Source organism: Trachypithecus francoisi, unplaced genomic scaffold (assembly GCF_009764315.1).
Source record: "Trachypithecus francoisi isolate TF-2019V2 unplaced genomic scaffold, Tfra_2.0 Lachesis_group19, whole genome shotgun sequence".
In the NCBI taxonomy this organism is placed as follows: domain Eukaryota; kingdom Metazoa; phylum Chordata; class Mammalia; order Primates; family Cercopithecidae; genus Trachypithecus; species Trachypithecus francoisi.
Genome location: NW_022681464.1, coordinates 31,814,071 through 31,834,746, shown reverse-complemented (window position 1 = coordinate 31,834,746; position 20,676 = coordinate 31,814,071). Strand labels below are relative to the sequence as shown.

At 42.8% G+C, this 20,676-nt stretch overlaps 1 protein-coding gene across 2 annotated transcripts in view; it reads left to right on the top strand.

Moving 5' to 3' along the window:
• TTC39C (tetratricopeptide repeat domain 39C) overlaps positions 1-20,676 on the top strand; it is a 120,403-nt gene that overhangs the window by 80,068 nt on the left and 19,659 nt on the right. The window contains exons 1-2 of one of the 2 annotated variants that reach the window (XM_033178109.1): positions 17,726-17,802; positions 18,591-18,685. In XM_033178109.1, coding sequence (XP_033034000.1) covers positions 17,741-17,802; positions 18,591-18,685 — 157 coding nt within the window. In that variant the 5' untranslated portion in view covers positions 17,726-17,740. Of the gene's footprint in view, positions 1-17,725; positions 17,803-18,590; positions 18,686-20,676 lie in introns of those variants that run through there. The other variant, XM_033178107.1, reaches the window with a different exon arrangement.

The window sequence follows — 20,676 nt, the reverse complement described above, 5'->3', positions numbered from 1 at the left end:
GGCAGAGGTTGCAGTGAGCCGAGATCGCACCATTGCACTCCAGCCTGGGTGACAAGAGTGAAACTCTGCCTCAAAAAGAAACAAAAAACTTTTCCTTTGCATTCACAACTTGGCTAACTGGCATAAGGTACCTAACTTCTAGCCTTTCTCAGCTTTCAACATGGCTTCCTCATTAAGCTTAATCATTTCTAGCTTTTGATTTAAAGTGAGAGACTTGCAATTCTTTCTTTCACTTGAACACTTAGAGGCCATTGTAGGGTTATTAATCAACCTCAATTAATGTGTCTCATGGAATGGGGGGCCCAAGGAGAGGGAGAGAGAAGGGGGAATGGCTGGTTAGTGGAGCAGCCAGATCACACACAACATTTATCAGTTAAGTTTGTTGTCTTACGTGAGCACGGTTTGTGGTGCTCCAAAACAATTCAAATAGTGACATCAAAGGTCACTGATCATAGATCACCATAACAAATATAGCAGTCACGAAAAATTTGAAGTATTGGGAGAATTACCGAAACGTGACACAGAGACACAAAGGGAGCTCATACTGTTGGAAAAATGATGCCAATGCACTTACTCGATGCAGGGTTGCCACACACCTTCTATTTGTTGAAGAAAAAAAGCAGTATCTGTGAAGTGCAATAAAATGAGGTATGCCTGTATTTCTTATATATTTGTCCAAATTCTAAATGTTTAATATAAATATTAGTGAAGTTAATTATATTTTCCATCTATTACATTACTTTCATTGTGATAATTAATGTTGCCTTTAATCGTGGGAACTTCAAACATGCAGACATGTACACATTGTTGTTATAATGATAGACTCACTTCTCCAGAAATGAAATTTATCTTCCGTCCCAAACTAAGATTTATAGACTATTCTGTTTTTAAATTGTAAATCGATATTTAAAAACTATCTTACTGTATTTTCATGCCCCTTTGCATGTATGAGATATACATACGGTTTTATTCCGGTCCCTTCTGTAAATCAGGGATGTGCTTTTGATTTGAGGGTATTTTCTGTTCCTGTCACTGAATCAAATTCTTAAAATAGATAAAATCTTTTTTTTTTTTTTTACTTTTTATATTTTATCTTTATACTTTTTAAATGAATATTATATAGCTTTGATAATTGTGATAAGGGGGCTTCAAAAAGTTTGGGGAATTATTCCCATAAACTTTTTGTAAAGTGTCAATGATTTCGCCATTCTTTCACCCAAGCCTCACTGTGAGTTTTATGTTTGTTCTTGCTTCCATTTAAACACAGAGTTTATGTTGCTCTGACAGGGGTTCTTTTCAAATTGATGTCTTATACTTCTTAGTGCCTCAGACTACATCCTGCTCAGACATGTTTTTTTTTTTTTTTTTTGAGACGGAGTCTGGCTCTGTTGCCCAGGCTGGAGTGCAGTGGCGCTATCTCGGCTCACTGCAAGCTCCGCCTCCCGGGTTCCCGCCATTCTCCTGCCTCAGCCTCCCGAGTAGCTGGGACTACAGGTGCCCGCTACCTCGCCCGGATAGTTTTTTTTTTTTGTATTTTTTAGTAGAGACGGTGTTTCACCGTGTTAGACGGGATGGTCTTGATCTCCTGACCTCGTGATCCGCCCGTCTCGGCCTCCCAAAGTGCTGGGATTACAGGCTTGAGCCACCGCGCCCGGCCTAGACATGTTATAGCAAGTTAGTATGGGCGTATTTTGGGGTAAAAAAATTTGAAATTCATGCATAGTTTTATTATGATGCACATTGTAATATAATATATGATATATGACCATTTTGAAGACCCTGCATATGTCTTAAATAAAACAACATCATTATTGCCTTTAAAATATATATTATATTATTTTTTATCCACTTGTTCTCTTACATACATACATAACTCTCAGTTTCTCAGGTTCTCTGTATTATGGGGAAATTTAAATTTTACTATGTTTATAATATTTCTTATCAGTCACTGAGGCTATATCTTCATTTAGTCATGTCACCTTTTATTTCTTCCATTTTGACTGTAAAATTTTTACATATGTCTGTCCTGTCTTATATATAGCAAGCAGGGGTCCAGATGAGATAAGTACTTTGTGAAAGTGTGCATGGTTATTTTAGGATTAAGGAAGACCTAGAATTCAGGCTTGCTTTCTTTCCTTTCCTTTCTCTCCCTCCCTCCCTTCTTTCTGTCTCTCTCTCTCTCTCTTCCTTCCTTCCCTCCTTCCTTCCTTTCTTTTCTCCCCTTTCCTTTCCTTTTCTCCCCTTTCCTTTCCTTTTCTCCCCTCTCCTCCCCTCCCCTCCCCCCTCCCCTCCCCTTTCCATCTGTCTGTCTCTTGCTTTCTTGCTTTCTTTTCCTCCCTCTCTCCCTTTCTTTTTTCTTTTCTCTTCTCTTCATCTCTTTTTCTTCTCTTTTTAGATGGAGTTTTGCTTTGTCACCCAGGCTGGAGTGCAGTGGTGCAATCTTGGCTCATTGCAACCTCTGCCTCCTGGTTCAAGCAATTCTCCTGCCTCAGCCTCCTGTGTAGCTGGGATTACAGCTGAGTAGCCCAACACCACACCTGGCTAATTTTTGTATTTTTAGTAGAGATGGGGTTTCGCCATGTTGGCCAGGCTGATCTTCAACTCCTGACCTCAAGTGATCCTCCTGTCTCGGCCTCCCAAAGTGCTGGGATTACAGACATGAGTTTACTGTGCCCAGCCTACGCTTTTTTGTTTGAGACGGAGTCTCGCTCTGTCACCCAGGCTGGAGTGCAGTGGCGCGATCGCCACTCACTGCAAGCTCTGCCTCCTGGGTTCACACCATCTCCTACCTCAGCCTCCCATGTGGCTGGGACTACAGGCACCTGCCACCGCACCTGGCTAATTTTTGTATTTTTAGTAGAGATGGGATTTCACCATGTTAGCCAGGATGGTCTCGATCTCCTGACCTCATGATCTGCCCATCTCAACCTCCCAAAGTGCTGCTTTCTTTTTTTAATCCAGTGTTTTTTCTAGTATATCCCATTGCTTTTATTTGCTAAGTTACAGAAATGGGTGTGTGTGTGTGTGTGTATATATATAACGTGTGTATATGTGTGTGTGTGTGTGTATATGTCTTAGTTTGGGCTACTATAAAAGAATACCATAGATTGGGTGACTAAAGGAACACTTATTTCTCACAGTTCTGGAGGCTGGCAGGTATGAGATCATGGTGCCAGAAGATTGGGTGTCTAGTGAGGACCATGTCCTGGTTCATAGGTGATGGCTTCTTACTGTGTCCTCAGATAGTGGAAAGGGGGCTAGAGAGCTCTCAGGGGTCTCTTTTATGAGGTCACAAATTGCATTCATGAGGGCTTCACCCTCATGACCTGATTACCTCACAAAACTCCCACCTCCTAATACAGTTCCAGTGAGGGTTAGGATTTCATGTGTCAATTTTGTGAGGCAGAAGCATTCAATCCATAACAATGTTATATAAAATATATAACTTATATATGTAACTTAGCAATTAATATATATACATATTTAAATGTGAATATAAATACTTCTGGGACTTGTTTTTACTAGGCTTTAGGAATAAACCTGATTTGTTTTTAATGATTTGACTAAAACCATCTCTTTCTTACATTTTGGAGAAACAAATCACTTTAATTAAACTGCCATTAAACGTTGGAAGGAATTCTCATGTAACTTACTGTTGTGAAATTCCCTTTTGAAATCAGTTTTTAAATAACTTCCCTTACTTCTTTCTATAATGTTAATATATATTTACTTATATCCATTTTAGTTTTATGTTATAGTTTTCTATTTCTACTTATTACTTTCCAAACATATAACTGAATACTAGTTTCAGATCTGTAAAAGGTGATATTATTCTATTAGACTAATTTGTGTTTTCTTAATTTTATGATTAAGCTTTTGGATTATCATATTGGTTTTGAGAGAGAGAGTTTGATTTTTTTATCAACCCATTTTAAAATTTCCATTGTTTCTAGTTTGCCTTAACTTAGCTTGTTTTATCGTTTTTCTTAATAGTTTATCATAACAAATTTGTTGTATTAGAATAGTTTGGTATTGGTGTTGTGGGATTAGGGATTTGATCATATTCCCTAAATGGAAATTTGGCCTAAATTTCTTTATCTGTTTTACTTGAGAGTGTTTAGGGAGCCTGAAGGTTTTATTAAATGTTCATTGTGATGTATCTTAATTATCTGATTATGATTATAATTCATCTTATGTCCTTTAATAAACTGCACAGGAGGCCTACTCTGAATCTGTGGCCTTTGTCCTCTGCCTGGCAGAAACCCGGGGTTTAGAGCTTACCCCTGGAGGCCACTGCTGGGATGAATCCTGGCCCCTCCACTCTTGCTGAGTGACCTTGGACAAGATCCTTCACCTCTTTAAGCCTTGCTTCCCTCCTCAGTGAGATGGGGACCCCAGTAGTACCTTGGCGCAGTTTAGCTGTTAGGATTCAGTGAGGCAACCCCGGAGGCTGTGCAGCACAAGGCTTGGAGTGAGTGCCGAGTCGTTGGCTGGAAGGACAGTAGCACTGCAGTGTGACTGTTCTTAGGGCTGCAGCCAGAGTGGAGGGGATTTCTTGACATAGGGCTTCCCAGCTTCAGTTTTTAGTGTGTGGCATTGTAGAGAGAACATTGGACTAGAAGTCTGTGAATCTGGTTTCTAGTTTTGGCTCTGCCATAAACGGCAAAAATTATTTCCCAATGTTGCTTTCACGTCAGGCAGTCTGAAAGAGCTCAGAGACCTCAAGCCAGTGGGCCTTCTCTGGTGTTCTTTTTATTCACCTGGAATGTTAGGTGGTTGGAATAAGTCAGGGTTTTCTGAAGCACTGGCCCTGGCTCACTGATTGATGGCCTGTTAGTACATGTCCCATGAAAAGAGGTTCTGTGTCGGGTTAATTGGAATATCCTGGGACTTCTCCCAGGCTTTAGTTTTGCACTGTGATTCTCCAAGGGGAAGATGAGAGTATGCAGTTATGCCATGTTGAACCAGTTTTTTTGACCAGGAAAATTCCTGTTTATACTGTAGCCTGTGAGACTAACAGCGTTCAGTAGAACGTACTTTGGAAAGCAGTAGGCTAGATAATTTGTGAGATCTCTTCCAGCTTTCAAATGTTATGGTTCTGTGAATATATTAAAAGCCACTTAATTTTATACTTGAAAAGGATGCATTTTCTGGTTTGTGAATTATATCTCAATAAAGCTTCAAAACTCACTATATATCTCAATAAAATCTTCAAAACTAACTCCCTGGGATTATTTCTGCTTTTTACAACTTGGCTTTAATTCTTCTTTTTAAAAAATTGGCTGAGCACTGTGGCTCATGCCTGTAATCCCAGCACTTTAGGAGGCCAACGCAGGCATATCACCAGGTCAAGAGATCGAGACTATCCTGGCCAATATGGTGAAACTCCGTCTCTACTAAAACTCAGGAAGCTGAGGCAGGAGAATCCCTTGAACCCAGTAAGCGGAGGTTGCAGTGAGTTGAGATGGTGCCACTGCACTCCAGCCTGGCGACAGAGACAGACTCTTAAAAAAAAAAAAAAAAATCCACATAGCCGCTTGCCCATTGAACACCCTTTACAGAGAGTGTCATTCAGGTCTAGGAAACATTCAGTGTCACTTTGCTGATTATAAATTTGGTTTGTTTCTTATACCAGTCTTGATGCATATTAGATCTTCTCGGCTTTCTAGGTTTATCTGTCTTGAAATGCTGTCTCCATTGGAGTTGTGTGACTGTGTTTGTAGACTAGTGTATTCTGTATTTCTATTATTTGTTTTTCTGAGTTAATTCTTTGCGTTATCTTCTTCGCTATTATTTTTAATTCTTTGATAACATCTTTAACATAAGCACATTTCTTTTAAACTTACTGCTATGTTTCACATACATTTTCCCCATCATTTTAAAAGGCATTTTGGTATAGTGGAGAGAGCACCAGGCTCATCTCAAAATGGGGTCTTCAACTTACCGGCCCAGCACAGCTTTCTGAGCCTGTATCCTCATCTGTAAAAATGAAGGCAGTACTTCCCGTTAGGAGAAGGTGTCAGCCTTCGATAATGCAGCCTGGGAAGGGTAAAGCACTAAGCACAGGGTTCGTTTATCAAGTGCTCCTTTCCTATCTGGACAGAATCGTGTCTGAATTGTAAATCCCACTATGAAGTCCTTTCCATCACAAATGTCAAAATCCTGTCATAACTGTTGAGAGACCAAGGAAATTTTGTAACTGGTGCATTATTCATTTCCTCTACCATTAGTAGTGGATTCAGTTGCATAACTCATTTTTCAAGGGGATTGCTATTCATTCATGTGGAGATGCTGAAAACATAACTACTCTATCCATTATTTGTACATAATCAAGTGTTTATTGGCTATGATGTGAAAGGCCTTCTGGGGATGAAAATTCCCTGCCCACAAGAAACATGCAATTCAATTATGAAGAAAGCGTTGTGCATACACTAAAAAGCAAGAAAAAGAAAGCGCCAAGTGAATGGGTGGTTGCTGTGGGTGGAGACGACTGGAGAGGTGGCGCCGTCTTTAGGTTGAGGAGGCCGTGGAGCAGGGAGGTCCACAGTGCTGGCTCTGGAGTCAGACTGAGCAGGTTCCCGTTTGGGCTCCACCTCAAAGGCTAGGTGGCCTTCAGTGAGGCCTGGAGATTGTATACCTGGCCAATGAGGAAGGTTTGCCCTCTTACCAGGCACAGGGTTAAGAGCATCCCACATGTTGGCCCCTCTGATTAGGGTGATGAGACCAGGATAAGCTTATTAAAGCAGCTTTGCTTAAAGGCTCTTTACCTAGGCCAGTGGGGTGGCTCATGCCTGTAATCCCACCACTTTGGGAGGGCCAGGTGGGAGGATTGCTTGAATCCAGGAGTTCGAGACCAGCCTGGGCAACATGGCAAAACCCTGTCTCTACAAAAAATACAAAACTTAACCAGGTGGTGTGTGTGCACATAGTGCCACCTACTCGGGGGGCTGAGGTGGGAGGATCCCTGGAGTCTAGGAGGCAGAGGTTGCAGTGAGCCGTGATCGCGCCACTGCACTCCAACCTGGGCAACAGAGTGAGACCCTGTCTGGGAAAAAAAAGAAAAAGAAAAAAAGGCTCTTTACTTAGCCTCTCCTTGCTCCACATCAGAATGTTAATTTCCAACTGCCTCATTCTGTCTAAATAAGTCATATTCATTTGAGAATGTGGTGAAGTTCAAAAGTACGTCAAGGTACAGATAGGCATCTTGCATTCCAGAAATATATACTATTTACATTTGCTCAATACCTGACTATTGACTATAATTATCAGGTGGAGATCTGTATCTTCTAAATAGTCATTCACAGTAGGCACTGGAAGTGTTCTTGTCAGAAATTATTTATACAAACCATGAAAGGACAAATGGAAATGTGCAGAACATCCTTGTGGTACGAAAATCTGTGTGTAATTTACTTATCTGCAATTGGCCTGCATAGCCAGCAGTAACAAACAGCATGCAGGTGGTCTGGTTCTTGGAAACTCACTGAACTCCCCTGCCTTGTCTCTTATACGGCGTATATTTCAAGGTCAGCATCAGCTTTTGTCTGCTGTATGTACCTCTTTCACATGTGATGTTCACATTCAGAGTCACTTTCTTATACTATATGGAGTTTTATGAATGAATTAGGAATTTCAGAGGCTAATTCTTTCTGCCCTTCCCACCTGCCCCTCCTCCTGCCCCAGTCTCAGCCAACACTGTTTTTCTCCTGGATGGTCACATCATCCCGACTCCCTGCTTTTACTCTTCTTGCCCTGCAGTCTGTTCTAACATATCTGTCAAAGTAACTTCATTAGTAAAATTTAGGTTACATTATGTCATGTCTCTGTACAAAACCTTAAATAACTTCCCTTCCCATTCAGTGCGTCAGTGCGAAATCCCAAATTCCCTTTCTTTTTTTTTTTTTTTTTTTTGAGATGGAGTCTCATTCTGTCACCTAGACTGGAGTGCAGTGGTGCCATCTTGGCTCATTGCAACCTCCACTTTCTGGGTTCAGGCGATTCTCCTGCCTCAGCCTCTCGAGTAGCTGGGATTACAGGCACTTGCCACCACGCCTGGCTAATTTTTGTATTTTTAGTAGATACTGGGTTTCACCATGCTGGCCAGGCTGGTCTTGAACTCCTGACCTCAAATGAGCCACCCACCTTGGCCTCCCAAAGTGCTGGGATTATAGGTATGGGCCACTGCACCCAGCTCCAAATCCCAAATTCTTGTAATGGTCATCAGGGCCTGCATGAACTGACTGTCTGTTGCCTCTGCAGCCTCGTCGCCCACCCACTGTGGCCATCCTCACTCCACCCCTGCACCACTGGCTTCCTTCCTTCCTTCCTTAAACGCACAGGGCACAGGGCTGCCTCAGGGCCTTTGTGCTTTCTGGGCCCTGCCTAGGACATTTTTACCTCTGATGCCTGCTTTCACCAGTTCCTCACTTCCTTGAGTTTGTTCAGAGTCACCTCTCAGGGAGACCGCCCACCTCATCCCTTCCCAGAGACTTCTCTCGGGACACTGCCTAAAGGGGTTTCCTTGTTCGTTTATTGTCTGCCTCTCCCCATTAGAATGAGAACATAAGATCCATGAGGATAGAGACTTGGTTTGGGCCACTGCTGTATCTCAAATGCCTAGACCAGTGCCCAGCGCTTAGAGCAGGGTGTGTGTGTGTGTGTGATGTGTGTAACTGTGCATGTGTGTGTGATGAATGAATACAAAGTACAGTCTCTTGTTCTTTTCCTCTCAGTTGTGCTGTGATGATGGTTATGTTTCTGTGGCTCCTGGACTCTTGTCAGAATGGGAGCAGCCATATTTATGGCATGTGGAAACAGCTCCCTAATTGTGCAAATTTCGTGAATTCCACATCCCCAGTAGTATTAAAAGCTCCATCTCCCTCATCATGGACTTTCTAAACATAACCCTAATATCAAAACATATTAAGAAAAAGATTGATTAAATTGATCAAAATATTGATAGAATTGACATAAAAAAAACTTCTGTATTGTAAAAATATTATAAAGTTCAAAAAAAAAAAAAAAAAAAAAACCCTGGATGCTAACCTACTAAAGGTTAGCATCTTTAATGTAGAAAGAGTTCTTTCAAAATTAGGACATAATGGAAGGATAAATAAGTAAAAGCGCAGAAAAAGAAAAATGCCAAAACACCTAAGCTGGGTAGTCAGGAAATAAGATATACACACGGCCAATAACATGTGAACCTCGCAAAAATCCAGGAAATGCAAATTAAAACAACATGGAAAAATGGTTGGCTAATACTGAAAACATTCAGTGTGAATAAAAGATATAGGGAAATTGACCCTTTACAAACTGTTGGTACATATGGAAAATTACTAAAACATTTATGGCTGGTAATCGGGTATTTATACAAATTTCTGTTATGATTTGCCAACCTAAGAGGGAAATAAATGTACTATATAGGCATGCATATATGAAATACATATGCGTACACACACACACCCCTGCACGTACACATACATGCACACACACACTTGGAGGCAGGCACTGCACTGGCCCACCTTCGTCACCTGGGAGAGCTCCTGGGGTGGCTTCTGGGTGGGATGTGGGGAGCACTGTGACTTGCCTCACTGGAATCAGGTGCTCACCCTTGCCCTTACACCAGAGAAAGACACTTCCGTGCCACCACATAGGTGATGGTGGACGGAGGTGAATGGATCCCCAAAGAAGGGACACCCCTGACAGCTGGTGTCTTGGTTTCCTATGGCTGCTGTAACAAAGTATCACAGACTGGGGACTTAAACAACAAAAGTGTATTGTCCCGCAGCTCTGGGCTAGACGTCCAAAATTAGAGTCAGCAGAATTAGCTCCTCTGAGGGCTCTGAGGGAGAACCTGTTCCATTCCTCTCTCCTGGCTTCTGGGGCTTACTGGCAAGCTTTGCCATGTCCTGGCCTGTAGAAGTGTTGCCCCGTCTCTGCCTCCACCTCTGCATGGTGTTCTCTCTGCGCTGGCCTCGCGTCTGCATTTTCCCCCTTTATGAGGGAGTGAGGACCCACCCTACTCCAGTGGGACCTCATCTAAACCTAACTCATCACATCTTCAACAACCCTATTTCCAAATAAGGTCACATTCTGATGTAGGACTTAGGACTTTAACATGAATTTGGAGGGATACAATTCAGTCCCTAATGGTTGACAACCAGTGCCAATTAGTGTCTCGCCACAGGCAACTGGACGTTTCTCTCCCTTTTTATGCAGATGCCATCGGTGCCCTGGTCACCTCCAAGCACACCACCTACATATTCTTCCAGAGGTCTCAGAACAGAAAGACTCTCACACCATATTAAAATGGGCTGGAATCATGCTGTTTACTGAATTGATGTAAATCGCTCAGTGAATAGCCGGGGAAAGAGAAAGCATCAGTTAACGCCCTCAGGAGAGGCTGCAGGTGGGGTGGGTGGGAGGACCGTGCAACCTGAGTGCTGGGGTGTGCAACATGCAGTGTCCTCCCCTCCCTTTCTCTGCACATCCCTCTTCCTTACTGACATGTGGTTAGAAGGACCAGCGTTGTGTTTGAGAGAGGGGGCCTGCAGGTGGAGGGCATCCTGGGCTGTGGCACACAATTGATCAGAGACCCATGGGGCTGAGTACACCTGGCCATAGTGCAGCAGACTGATGGACATCCATAGGTTGTTTTGTTTTGTTTTGAGATGGAGTCTGGTTCTGTGGCCCAGTGCAGTGGCACTATCTCGGCTCATTGCAACCTCCACCTCCTGGGTTCAAGCAATTCTCCTGCTTCAGCCTCCTAAGGAGCTGTGATTACAGGTGCATGCTACCACGCCTGGCTAATTTTTGTGTTTTTAGTAGAGACGGGGTTTCACCATGTTGGCCAGGCTGGTCTCGGAACTCCTGACCTCAAGTGATCCGCCTGCCTCAGTGTCCCAAAGTGCTGGGATTACAGGCCACCGCATGAGTTTTATTGGTGTTTTACTGGGCAGAGGATACCTGGTGCCTGAATGGGTGTCACCAGTGGATGGTCAAATTAAGACCTCATGAATATTAAGTTCTCATGTATATTTAGTATGCTAAATATTTAGTCTTGTTTGTATATTTAATCTCATGTATAGTTAGTTCCCAAATGCCTCATGAATATTAAATATCTCTTAAGCCTTTCATCCTTCTTTCACCAACACACACACATGTACACACACACACATCCACATGCATACTCTACTTGCTGAGTGCTTCTTTTATTCTAAATATATCTCATGAATTTTGCTATTCTACCTGATATGTTTTGGCTGTGTCCACACCCAAATTTCATCTTGAATTGTAGTTCCCATAGTCCCCATGTGTCATGGGAGGGGCCAGGTGGAGATCATTGAATCAGGGGAGCAGTTTCCCCCATCCTATTCTCATGATAGTGAGTTCTCATGAGAGCTGATGGTTTTATAAGGAGCTTTTCCCCTCCTTTGCTCTGCACTTCTCTTGCCTGCCACCATGACCATGTAAGACGTGCCTTTGCTCCTCCTTCACCTTCTGCCATGATGCAAGGCCTCCCCAGCCATGTGGACCTGTGAGTCCATTAAACTTCTCTTTTTTGATAAATTATCCAGTCTCAGGTATTTCTAAATAGACTAATACACTAACAAACTTTTGTTTTTGAGACAGGGTCTCCCTCTGCCACCCAGGCGGGAGTGCAGTGGTGCAGTCACGGCTCATTGCAGATTCGACCTCCTGGGCTCAAGCGATCCTTCCACCACAGCCTCCCAAGAAGGTGGGGCTACAGGCATATGCCACCAAACCCACCTAATTTTTTGTGTTTTTGTAGAGATGGGGTTTCACCATGTTGCTTAGGTTCTAACAGGCTTTTTACTTACTGGTTGTTTAAAACGTCTTAAAATAGAATGTGCTTATGTTTTACAAACTGCAAACTTATTTATCTAACAGATTTGAACATTCTCAAAGGCAAGTGCACATCAAAGCTGTAGAATTAGGGAAGAAGGAACCTATTGTGTTCTGTGATTTGTCCCTGCAACAGTCACCTCTTGTCTGACGTTTAACCCAACAGATTGACGTGACACCAACATTATGTTAACGCCAGCAGACAGGGCTCTGAACTGAAACCTTTGCGCATGTGAGCTTTTTATCATTTAACATTAAATATGATTTGGAGATGGCACAAAAGGAAACTGCTCGCTTGGGAAGCAGAATCTTGTGTTACAAATTCGGGGAGGGCTGGAACTTGACATCCCTTTGGCAATATAGTCTGGGCCAAATCCCCAAAAGAACTAGGCCTTGTTTCCATTTCTACTCTTTTCGCAACTCTAGACATGGAATGTTTTGCTGGGTAGCTGAGTTCAGCAAGTCCTCTCAGTTAGGTATTACTGGTGAGCATTTTTCAGTAGAACAATAGGGAACATTAGTAGACCCCAGGCTTCATGTGTTGACTCTGCGAATCATTCAGACTTTTTTATATCTTCATGTTTATATGTTGAAATCTTTATATAGGGCTTTAAAAGTCCATTAGTATGGAAATATCAATAATCGCTTGAATTTTTTAATTGTGTGGAAAATGTCACCTGTAGTTGCTCCATCCCTTTATAGTACATGGTTTATTTCTCTTTGTCCCTTCTCTTGCCACAGAACATGCATGTGTTTGTTTGGATATTAGGCAAGAGTACATTCTTGTGTATTTATGATAGAATCTTAAACAGATGTTAATTATGCCTGTTAGATAAAATCTGGAATTTCTCCTAGTGAGTCTGAAACAATTGGTAGAAAACTTAATTGCCATTTACTGTGTGTGTTCAGAATGTTGGAAAACAATATTGTGGATTATTTCCCACCACTATTAACAGGTGACACTTATTTTTAAAGACACGGTACCTTTCCTAAGAGTATTATACTTAAATGAAATTTATTTCAACATCCCAGCTGGGTGCTGTGGCTCATGCCTGTAATCCTAGTGCTTTGAGAGGCCAACACAGGAGGACTGCCTGAGGCCAGGAGTTTGAGAACAGCCTGAGAACATAGCAAGACCCCCGTCTCTACAAAAAAAAAAAAAAAAAACCACAAAAAGTTAAAAATTAGCCGGATTCGTGGCGTGCACACATAGTCCCAGCTACTTAGGAGGCTGAGGTGGGAGGATTGCTTGAGCCCAAAAGTTCAAGGCACTCCAGCCTGGGTGACAGAGCAAGACCCTGTTTCTAATAGTAATAATAATAATTAAAGAAACTTAAAAATTAAACAAAATTTCAACACCCCCTGAGAATATAAACAAAGCAAATTATTTCCTAAGGTTCAAACTTGGGTTGATTATAAAGTTGGTGCTAGAATTGGGTAGTATTGTCTGAAGTCTAATATTCTTTGTTACACTGTGTGGCCATTAAGAAAAACATTTAAATTATGGCGATTTAAACATTTAATTATTCAGTTGAAACGCATGGCTTTAAAAAGTGAACTAGTTATTTATATAGTTCAGAGCACAGGAAATATGAAAATATTTGCAGCTGGTTCTGCAAGTCTAACATTATCCTGATAACCAAAGAGTAAAGCACTAAATGAAAAATGTTTGGTCGTGCATTCCCAATATCGAAATTCTAAATAAGCCAGATGCAGTGGCTCATGCCCGTAATCCCAGCACTTTGGGAGGCTGAAGCAGGTGGATCACCTGAGGTCGGGAGTTCAAGACCAGCCTGGCCAACATGGTGAAACCCTGTCTCTAGTAAAAATCCAAAAAATTAGCAGAGTCTGGTGGTGCACACCTGTAATCCCAGCTAATCGGGAGGCTAAGGCACGGGAATCACTCGAACCCAGGAGGCAGAGATTGCAGTGAGCCGAGCCAAGATCACGCCTCTGCACTCAAGCCTGCACAACAGAGTAAGACTCTAAAAAAAAAAAAAAAAAAAAAAAAAATTTAAATAATAGCAAATTAAATCCAACATTGTAATTTTAAAATGCTATACTATGACTTGGTAGGACTTATTCCAAAAAGGCAAGCTTGGTTCAGCCTCAGGTAATGTGTTCCTATTATTCCCTGCATAAAGGAAATATAATTGATAAAACCATACAGTCCTATCAATGGTATTTAATAAAATGTACTACTCGATCCAAATTAAAAAAAAAAACTGTTAGTAAGGTATAAATGGGAAGGAAATTTCTTAAATAGTAAAAAATGGCATCTACTTGCAGCAAGCTCTATTTAATGGTGAAACCATATTTAATGGTGGCCTCATTAAAGACAGCAATGCAGTGTGCTATTATAATTCAATATTTTAACTGGTCCTTCTAGCCAATTAACAAACAAATTTGTTCTGGAAGAAGAGACAGTACTGTCACTTGCAAATTATTTTAATGCCTCCATGGAAAATTCAAGGAAATTATATATATATATATGAGAGAGAACTCCTAAGAGGATGATATTGTGTCATACACAAAATCAACTTGCCAAAATCCAGAGTTTTCCCACATACCAGCAACACTCACTTAGAGAATACAATGGAGCAATGAATACCTTTTAGAGTTGCTAGAAGAACTAGAAAATATCTAGGAATATACTGGTAAGAGGACAGGCTCGAATAACTGGAAAAATATGCTCCATCTTTAGTAACGGTGCCATGGCTGCAGATTATGCTGATGTGAATTTGTCAATAAATATGCCCTACTTAATTTGGCAAAGGTTTGTGCTTTGTGTTCTTCATGGCTTTTGCTGGAAGCAGATACAGCTAGCCAATATTGTTTCTCATTTTACTAGTGAGGAAACTGAGGCTTGGAGTGGTTTTTGTGACACAGTGTGTCCAGGCATAATTAATGAGACAAAAGCCTAGATGGCACTAAGTCAGTCCTGGCCTAGTGACTTTTTTATACCAGCCCATTTTAAAGCAAATGCTTTTGAGGTCAGAGTATCTGTATTTCTTTAAAATTGAACTGTGAATCAGGTATCCAGTTGAAGATAATTCTTTCTCTGGTCCATGGTGGACCAGAGAAAGACTTTTATTTTTTTTGAGACGAAGTCTCGCTCTGTCACCCAGGCTGAAGTGCAGTGGCGCGATCTCGGCTCAGTGCAAGCTCCACCTCTCAGGTTCAAGTGATTCTCCTGCCTCAGCCTCCTGAGTAGCTGGGACTACAGACACGTGCCACCACGCCCGGCTAATTTTTTGTATTTTTATTAGAGATGGGGTTTCACCATGTTAGCCAGGCTGGTGTCGATCTCCTGACCTCGTGAGCTACCACGCCCAGCCTCTGTGAGAGTTTTTAAGATGACAAATTAAGATATCCATCATGGGCTGGGCATGGGGGCTCACATCTGTAATCCCAGCACTTTGTGAGGCCGAGGTGGGCGGGTCACAAGGTCAGGTGTTCGAGACCAACCTGGCCAATGTGGTGAAACCCCATCTCTACTAAAAATATAAAAATTAGCCGGGCGTAGTGGCGCATGCCTGTAGTCCCAGCTACTCAGGAGGCTGAGGCAGGAGAATCGCTTGAACCTAGGAGGCAGAGGTTGCAGTGAGCCGAGATCACGCCAGTGACTGCAGCCTGGGCGACAGAGCGAGACTCTGTCTAAAAAAAAAAAAAAAAACCTCACAGATCATTTTTTTCTTTTAAATTTTTTTGGTGAGAATGGGCATGGTGGCTTATGCTTGTAATCCCAGGACTTTGGGAATCTGAGTTGGGAGGATCACCTGAGCCCAGAAGTTTGGGACCAGCCTGGGCAATGTAGTAAGACCCGGGTCTACAAAATATAAATTTTAAAAAAAATTTAGCCAGACACAGCTGCGCATGCCCCTAGTCCCAGCTACTTAGGAGGTTGAGATGGGAGTATTGCTTGAGCCTGGGAGATTGAGGCAGCAGTGAGCCCTGAATGCACCACTGCACTCCAGCCTGGGAGGCAGAGCTAGACCCTGTCTTTAAATTATATATATATATATGTGTATATATATATATGAGAAATAAGGGAAAATCTATTTCAACTGTGCTAATGGCTGTTCGTCATAATTCCTCACTCAGTGATCAGGATAGAACTAGAATGAATTCTGTAGTTCTGCTTGCTCTCGGCATAGTGCCATTGAGTTCCCCAACCTGGCCTCAGTGCTTTCATGCCTTCTGGAGGCTGCAGGGAGAACCCTTCCTTGCCTCTTCCAGCCTCTGGTGGCTGCTGACCTTCATTGACTTGTGGCAACATCACTCCAGGCTCTGCCTGCACAGTTGACAGTGTCCCCTTCTCTCCTATGTGTGTCACTTTGAAGGATACATGTGATTGTATTTAGGGCCAACCTGGCTAATCCAGGATAGTCTATCACATATCAGGATCCTTGAGTTAACCACGTCTGTGTACACGCTCCCCAACCACATCTGTGTATATGCTCCCCAACCATGTCTGCGTACACGCTCCCCAACCATGTCTGCGTACACGCTCCCCAACCATGTCTGCGTACTGTGCTCCCCAACCATGTCTGCGTACACGCTCCCCAACCACGTCTGCGTACACGCTCCCCAACCACGTCTGCGTACACGCTCCCCGAAGAAAGCACACTTTAGAGGCGGCTGAGGCAGAATTTTGATTACTAGTCAGTTGTTACCTTGTTGACCTTGACCAAGCTCCTTAACTTCTTTGAACTTTACTTTCTTCATCCGCAAATGGAATTAATACATGCCTACCTCAGAGAGTTTGAAAGGGTTAAGATAAATAATTTGATTGAAATACTACCTGGATTTCTTTTTCCTTTACTAGGATTCAAAGCTTTGTTTGGACTCACGTTTTAATCTCCAGAGCCTGTCCCTGGCACATAGCGGTTGCCCAGTAAATGTTTCGTGGTTAATTTTCTGTTCCCTGAAGGACGGCGTGCTATTGCTTTGTCATGTACTGTGGGGGACAGCAGGGGACGGCTCCGTGGTGATGCCCCATCCAGAAACATTCTGTATGTGAGAACTATGTCATTAATTTAGCAAAGTGAGAGAGGTGTGCAAAGCCGAACACCTAATGCTGTGGTTTCTGTATAAATATGCTAAATGGAGTGCATATCTGATTCAGGAAAAGAACTGTTGATCCCAAAAGGGAAAAAGTAAGCGTGGGGTGTGACATGAGCGTCGAGATACCTCCACACGCACTCATGCACACATTCCTGCGTCCTAAAGGATTGCTTTTTCTTGTTTTCAACCTTGATGTTTTGTATTTGGGCTGTGTGCTAACTAACAGTGTCAATGCCTGCCTTCCAAGCGATTCCCATTGCTGTGAGGTTTCCTCCAAGTGGACGTTAAGTTACTGAGAACACGAGTCAGGGATGCGGTGGTAGTGTCTTCTGTGGCTACCTGGTCAGCATTCATCAACGGTGATAATGGATTGAATGCTGCTGTTTCAACCTTCCTGACAACAGAGGAGAGTGTTGCTTTGGGGCATGAGCAGTTATTGATCCAGCTGGGCCTTGGTTAATGAGTCATGTGGCTTACAGTGTTCCTGAGTCACAGGCTGTCCTGAGGATCACCTGCTGACTCATCCGTGCCCTTGTTTCCCGAGGCCTCCTGCAGTGACGTGCCGAGGAAAGGAGCCCAGGTCTGCGGGTGGGGGCCCCGTCCTCTGAGAAGCCTGCAGCTTCTCCTCCAGGACCCTTCCGCCCCACCTGGCTGGCTGTGGACAGAAGGGGCAGTTGGGAGTGTTGGAGAGGGAGGAAGCATAGAGAAGCAGCAGGAGGCACACCTGGAAGCCAAGGGGAGGGAAGTCCACCTCCCTGCAAGTGTAGGGCAATGATGAGAGGAGCCCTGGCACCAGCAGAGCAAGAAAAAAATGCACGCACCATTCAGAATAAGCTGTCGGGTCGTCTGGGTGTTTAAGATTCATTTATTAATGATACATGACATTTAGCATTTCTCAATGCCTATCTGAGATGAAACTAACCCTTTGAATCCTGGTGATGCTTTTGAGCTGCTCCTCTCGGGTACTTGTGGCATCGTGTTGGCAGACCCTGAATGAGATCTTTAGTGGAGTAAAAAACGAAATGTATTTAACTGGGAGTAAGTAGAGCCAACATTTGAGAGTTTACTGGGTCCCAGGCAGTGTTATGTGAATGCAGATGTTGGAAATGTAATCTGGATCCTCAGATAATTTCTGAAGTGTTGGGAGAGGAGATGTGATGAGCAGAAGCAGTTGGAGAATAGCATTCTAGGGTAAAGAAGCAAACTGTCAACTGTGTGGTGAAGGGCTCACTGAGGACCAGGCTAGTGAGAGTGGCATCGTGCATTCACTCAGTAGTGATTGAGAGACTTCTGGGCCAGGTCTGGGTGCACACGGGGATGAAATAGAATCCCTTCCCTTTCCACAACTATGTGGTAACAAGGAGCTGGATTAGCAAACAATTAAAATCCAATACATCCTACAAGTATGAGAGAATGCAGAAGGAAAAGGCGGTGCAAGCTGAGCCCTTACCACCTCAGAAAGGAGAGGTTCTCTCTGCTTAGGTTAATTTCACAGCTGTGTGGGGGCAAATCGGAGTATTTTCCTAGCAATCTTTAAACCACTGTCTTCTATACTGCTTAACCTGTTTAAAATAACTATGAAGCAAAAAGATGCTTTTGAATTATGATTGTAATGTTATCGACAGGTCTTAGCTGATAATTCTGTTTTCCTTTCCTCCTTAGTGTCAAATCAACAGTGCCTTGACGTCTTTCCACACTGCTTTGGAACTTGCAGTAGATCAGAGAGAAATTCAGCATGTCTGTCTGTATGAAATTGGTAAATATGAAATGTCTGTCCAGCCTCTTGTTAGGAAGTAGTATTAATGCAGTGTTTTAGCTTTCATGCCATTTGGTGTGTGTCTGCAAAATGCTTGATGCCTTCTGTAGTAAGAAGGACTTCAATTATTCCCATAGCACATGCAATGATACTTCTCTCTCTGATTCTTATTACTTCTTTATAACACTTTTTCTTTACAGCATTTTGATTTTAGGATAATAGGTGATGTTAAATGAATTGATAAAATGACCAGAAATACCTTATTGGTCTGTGCATTAGAATTCAAATCTCTTTGTTACTCCTTCCAACCAATGTTCACTTGAGAAGAAAAATAGGAGACAGGAGATAGTTGGACTCAAGCCCCAGTATTTTTCACCAACTAGCTCTGAGACCTTGGACAAGTTGCCCAAACCTTCCTAGACACATAGTTGCCATTGGAGTTAAGGTGCCTCCCCTTGTAGCATCTGTCAGGTTTAGATGACATGATGCGTGAAGCCTCATGTAGGGGACCTGGCACGGAAGGCCCTCCATACATGTTAGCTGCCACCTTCTGCTTCTCCCTTACTGGAGAGACAGTCACAAACAAATCTGGAAGGCTTTATCTGCCTAAGATTTCCCCCCTTCTCCTCCAAAATTGTTGCTATGGGTCTTTGCTGACCGCACTGAAACTCTGATCCTATTACATTAGTAATTGCAAAATCTTTCCATGTGACAGTTTCTCCATTGTGCTGGGAAGAGTAAACACAACTTCGAAATTGAAACAAAAAAAAATTTTAAATAAGGGACTCAGACTTTTCAGAGTTTCACTTAGCTAATACAACAAGGTCACATAATGTAGCACATAAGAAAGGAATGACAGAGACAAAAAGAAAGGAGAGATGATGAGATAGTGACGAGACTCCAAAGGGAAATTGAGACTTAAAAAGCTTTCTGCAGAGGGACAGGGAAGTGGAGACAGAATGCTCGGGGAAGCAGTTGACACCTGTCAGTTTGGGGGGTCAGGCCCTGTGCTGCCTGCCACTTGCTTTGCCTGCTGTGGACACAGTTGTCTTCCTGAATCCTTTTAAGGAAAACTGAAAACCAAAAGATTGTGAACTGCCCAATAAACAATATTACGTTTTAAATGCCTGTTGTGGCTTAAAAAGAGGAAATGAAGTATAATCCAGTGGAAAATGTGTTTTTGTGTCATCTACGCTCTGCTGGAGCTTTGCTTAGTAGCCATACTATAGAATGAAATGTGTTTCAAAGAACTTGAATGAAAAACTCTGGCTCTGACGGCCTTTTGTTGGTGCATCATTTCAAGGCCTACGACAGGATAGGATGTTAGAGCAGAAGGAAGCTTAGAAATCATCCCACTCAGGCCTTAGGAAGGTTAACTCGGGAGGTGGTAGGAACTTGGGCTTCCGATGCAGGCTCAGAAGCTTGAGTTAGTACTTTTTCCTGAGTTATTTCTGACTTACTCCTGAATTATTCCTGACTTATTCCTGAGTCAGTGCTTCCTTCCCTCTCTATTTTGTATTTAATTCAAATCTTCCCCGCTATCTATGCTAGGATAAAAATAATCAGCCCAGACCGGGCATGGTAGCTCACGCCTGTCATCCCAGCTATTTGGGAGGCTGAGGGGGGCAGATCGATTAAAGCCAGGAATTTGAGACCAGCCAGGTCAGCATGGTAAAACCCCATCTTTACCAAAAGTATAAAAATTAGCCAGGTGTGGTGGTGGGTACCTGTCATCTCAGCTACTCAGGAGGCTGAGGCAGGAGAATTGCTTGAACCCAGGAGGCAGAGGTTGCAGTGACCTGAGATCACACCACTGCACTCCAGCCTGGGTGACAGAGCGAGACTCCGTTTCAAAAAAAAGCCCGAATTTTTACTCAATGTCAACATCACATCCCATAGAATTTGACAGTGAATTTTCTGAAGTGTATATCTCACCCACTCTTCCTCCCACAGTTTAAATGGCAAGTCTCAGTTTATACAATTAGTGATGC